The 4,584-nt window shown below is 52.4% G+C and overlaps 1 protein-coding gene across 1 annotated transcript; it reads right to left on the reverse strand.

Annotated features, from left to right (window-relative positions):
- Positions 1–548: 548 nt before the first annotated feature.
- On the reverse strand, positions 549–2,512 carry LOC123440096 (probable purine permease 4). The gene has a single exon (XM_045116678.1). It carries the CDS (start codon positions 2,486–2,488, stop codon positions 1,145–1,147), a length of 1,344 nt encoding a protein of 447 aa, XP_044972613.1. The 5' UTR covers positions 2,489–2,512; the 3' UTR covers positions 549–1,144.
- Positions 2,513–4,584: the final 2,072 nt, after the last annotated feature.

The raw sequence follows: 4,584 nt of genomic DNA on the forward strand, positions 1-4,584 counted from the left end.
CGGGCTAAGTGGCCGTGTAGAGTAGGTTAGCCGGAGATGAGAGGGAAAACGGCACCCGGCAACGTAATTTTAAAACATCGAAAAACATCCGATGAATAACTGAATACGGTGCCGTTACGGTCGACCGTTCGGGTACCAGACGGACTCCGATTGCGACGAAATTTGACAGGCGGGCTACCTACAACTAAATAAGACCGCATGTCAAGTTTCAACCCAATCAAAGAAAGTTTTATACACACTTTTAAAAACAAAATTTAAACGACGCTGCGGGCGCGAGCGAGTGTGGTTGGGCTCAGAACGGGCAACGACGAACACGGAGAGACCCGTCACTAATAACGGATGCAACTTTTGGAAACTGGCGGCAACGGAATGCCGATGGAATGCGGATGATGCGCATGGTGCGATGAGGATGCGACAAATAAAAATAAACACACGACGAAAACAGAATTGAAGGGGAATCTTCTGGAACGTCGGTCTCGAGCTGTCACAGGGGCCATTCCATGAATGAACCTGATCGTCGCTCGTGGACAGTCTTTGGGGTGCTTTGGTTCCGTTTAAGGTCAAGGTTTTTGCGTGGAGGTTAGCACGAACATCGATCCCGACCAGCGAAGTACGCAAGAACGGGAGCATGGCGGAAACAACAGAGTGCCCGCTATATCACGCGGCGGTAGATACATGGCGTCATGCCCTCTTAGACTGCCACATGGTACGTTGTGTCTGGGCCTTGGAGGATGAGGATCTTACCGAGACTGTTATGTCGAACCGGATTGACAATGCAAAGCTTTCGATGCTATGGTTGGTAGACACGCTTCCCTCGTCGACCCTTGCTAGGGTCCTTGTGACGATGTGGGCCATTTGATGTGCACGTCGGAAAGCAATCCACGACGAACTGTTTCACAGCCCGTTAAGCACACACGTGTTTATCTACAAGTTCCTGGCTGATCTGGAGATGATTCCCCCACCGATGAACCATGCAAAAGAGCGTCGGTTGCGTACCAGGGACCTGCATGGAACGATAGAGGATGTGCATGCTATAACTGATCTTTCCCGTGTGCAGCTGCTGCCAAAGTGGTGTCCGCCGGTGAAGCATGCAGCCAAGATAAACGCTGATGGGGGCTTCTCCAAGATTGGCGACCGAGGTGCGTCACCGGTGGTTTGTAGGAACAAGGAGGGGGACTACCTCGGTGCCTCGGCGGTCATCTTTGAAGGGCTTCAGGAGGATCCGACAGTTCTTGAGGCACAGGACACACAATCCATGTGCATTGCTTGTGATTGCTTGAAAGTTGTTTCTAACATCGAGAAGGAGGTCCGAGTCGCCTCCAGTGGACGCGGCGGCCACCTTGCCGTCACCTTCCTGCTTCTTCTGCCGCGTGCTGTACTCCCCGTAGAGGTAGGAGCAGCAGCCCCAGACGCAGATGACGGTGGCAATGGCCTTCTCCGCGTCGAACGGATCGCGGAACACGACCACACCGCCGACGACGTTGGCGGTGAGCACCGCGGTCATGCAGACGCCGCTGTGCAGCGACGACGTGAGGTACACCATCCCGGCCGTGCCCATGAAGCATGCCTGCCACGTCGCCACCAGCGCAGCCACCAGCGCCCAGTACTCCGCCGGCGAGCGGTCCCACCGCGCCAGCTCCTCGCTCCACCTGCCGGCCGCCACCAGCCCGCAGACCGCCAGCGCCGTCGCCGCGGCCTGCATGACCACCTGCACCTCCACCACCATCCTGAACCCGCCGGACACCGCCCTGCGGTACAGCAGCTCCATGACGGGCAGGTAGGCAGCAAAGAGCCCCGCCGCGCCCAGGGTCACCGCGAAGCCTATGAAGTACCTAGCCCGGCTCCCCCCGTCAGGATGCTCGCCCGAGTCCGAGTCGGACGATCGCAGCGCCAGCAGCACGGAGCTGAGGGTGAGGAGCACAACGGCATTGAGGTTGGAGAAGGTCAAGGGGTGGCGCACGATGATGGCGGCGAGCACGAGGGTGAACGCGAGCTGCGTGGACAGCAGCAGCGACGAGGTGGACACGGGCAGGTACGACGAGCTGTACGAGAAGAGCAGGTTGTTCACCCCCATGAGCACCCCGATGACCACGCACGCCATGAGCAGCCGCCTTGTGAACCACGCGAACGGCTGGGGCTCCCCGGCGGACCGGCCGGCGTAGACGGGCACAAGCAGCACCGGGAACCCGACCGACTGCACCAGCGTTGCCACCCACCGATCGCGACCGCCGTGCGCGAAGTAGTAGCGGGACAGCAGGCTGGACGCCACGGAGCCGCCGAGCAGGGCCACGTAGTTGGCGCACAACAGCAGACGACTCCGCCTTGCCGCGCGCTCGCCATTGCTGGCAACGTCGGAGGCCAGCATGTCAAGGATCGTGGGCGGGGAGGAGGACGTGGTGATGGACATTGGCGAGCGAGTGAGATGGACTTGACTTGGGGCTGCGTTGGGTTGGGTTGAGGAGGGAAAGGGGTGGTGGTGGGGGACCATTTAAGCGAGATTACGCTCTCCTTTTCCTTTTCTAAGAGTGGGGAGGAGATTTACAAACCTTTTCGTGAGGAGGGAAGCCGAATAAATAGACACCGGCAGACCGGATGTTTGTTAATTTGTTTGGATTGGATTTGTTATTCTCAACACAAATTCGAATATATGTCCTTGCCCTTGTTAATGCACACTAGATCAATGACAGATCATTTTGTTCAACTTGAAGGTAGAGCTTTTCTACCTTATATATTCCACATTTATACTCCCTCCATTCCTAAATACAAGACTTTTCAGAGGTTTTACTAAAAAACTACATACGAATGTATATAGACATAATTTAGAGTATAAATTCACTCATTTTGTTTTGTATGTCGCCTTTTAGTAAAATCTCTAAAAAGACTTATATTTAAGAACAGAGGTAGTAGTTAACATACGACTAATTTTCAGATCAATCGATTTTGATGTGTGGTGGAGAGTCTCCTTCCCGACGAGGGCCTTGCCATGACTACACCGGATAGGGGCACTGCGGCCGCGTCATCGTCGAGGGTTGACAGGTTCGGTGGAGGGGGAATGGGCAAATCGTTGAAGATGGTTCTAAACTTAGGCCAAAACAAACTGACGCGGATAATTTTTTTATTAAGTGACTGCTTAGATCATAAGTTTCAACTTTTGTATCTCACTATGATTCGTATAAAGCTGGAGCTCGAGATGGGGACGTGACGGCCAATAAAGGCTCGTCGGGACCTCGCCGGAGGCATGACAAAACTAGAGGCTAGAGACTAGAGAGGTGAGGGGACGAAACGTTTGGGCCGTTTGCCGTGCAAAATGCTGACTGACAAGCTGGCCCAGCCCTGCACCCCTGTACTAACTTGTTCTTTCTTTCGTATACCAGCAAAACCAGATGGCATCTCGTTTTGAGGTGATCCATTGCTACCGTGTTCCCGCATCAGCGGAACGGGAGGCGAAAGAAACAACTGCGGCGAGCTGAGCGGAGGGCGAAACGGAAACGGTCGCGCGCCCTCTAAGGAAGTAAGGATCACCTCGGAGCTGAAACTTTCGCCTGAGTTGGCTTGTTGGCGCTGAGCCTGAGACACGGTCATCTCGTTTCATGTCAGCCGGTTATTACTACAAGCTTCAGTCGTGGGAAGCCAGCAGGATCTCGTATAGCGGAGGGGTATTTCTCGTGGCTGCTCATTCGGTTCGTTCGGATGCGTGGTGTCGTGGCCGCGGAAGAAGGGGACCTGTAGCCCACAGCTCTACGGAAGGAAAACATGCATACAGACTATGATTAGCCCGAAGGGTGCTCGTTCTCCCTTGCGCGGGTGTGTTTGCTTTGAGGATATACTTGCACGAGACGGATTGATTCCGTCCGCAATCCACCATTTCAGTGTTTAGTTGATGATGAAACCGAAACCGGGTGATTCTCAGAAAAGGAATATTCCCTATATATTCTTCATCAAGCGATTCCATCAAATCGAAGGAATCACGTGGTTATTCTTCTCTTATTGATAGAAGAAAAAAAAAACATCCTTGATAACTGTTAAAACTAAAAATACAATGGAAATGTTGCTGGATTTTATATAATATTTTGATAAAAGAAAAAAAAAGACCCCACAAGGTGAGTTGAGTCATATTCTTCTCATTTCATATCACCAACCAAACACAAGAATGGAACGAACCCATGATATTTTTTATCTTCAACCGAACATAAGAATGAAACCAATACATTCCTTCAAAACGAGACCATGACATGCCATGTTTTTTGGTTGTCAAACCAAACATTCAGACTTGAGAGTGGATATGCACGAACTTAATATACACACTCTACACCAGTACACCTACAGCACCTCCGTAGCAGCTAGCTAGTCCCATGCCTCTGACTGCATGACATGGCATGTCGCGCTTACACGCCAACATGTCTACTAATTGCAATCGCAGCTTACTACTCAGACGACAGCCAGCCAGGCCAGCCAGCAATCGCACCTTACTACTCAGACGACAATCGCAAGTACTTCAAATCAATCAATGTTCTTTTTTTGCGGGAAAATCAATCAATGTTCTGACGGTGCTACTAACCCTAGACGACAGCCAGCCAGGCCAGC

The sequence above is a fragment of the Hordeum vulgare genome, chromosome 3H, assembly GCF_904849725.1.
Source record: "Hordeum vulgare subsp. vulgare chromosome 3H, MorexV3_pseudomolecules_assembly, whole genome shotgun sequence".
Classification (NCBI taxonomy): Eukaryota; Viridiplantae; Streptophyta; class Magnoliopsida; order Poales; family Poaceae; genus Hordeum; species Hordeum vulgare.

Coding starts and splice junctions, on each gene's coding strand:
- LOC123440096 (XM_045116678.1), bottom strand. CDS start 2,488: ATGGTCCCCCACCACCACCCCTTTCCCTCCTCAACCCAACCCAACGCA.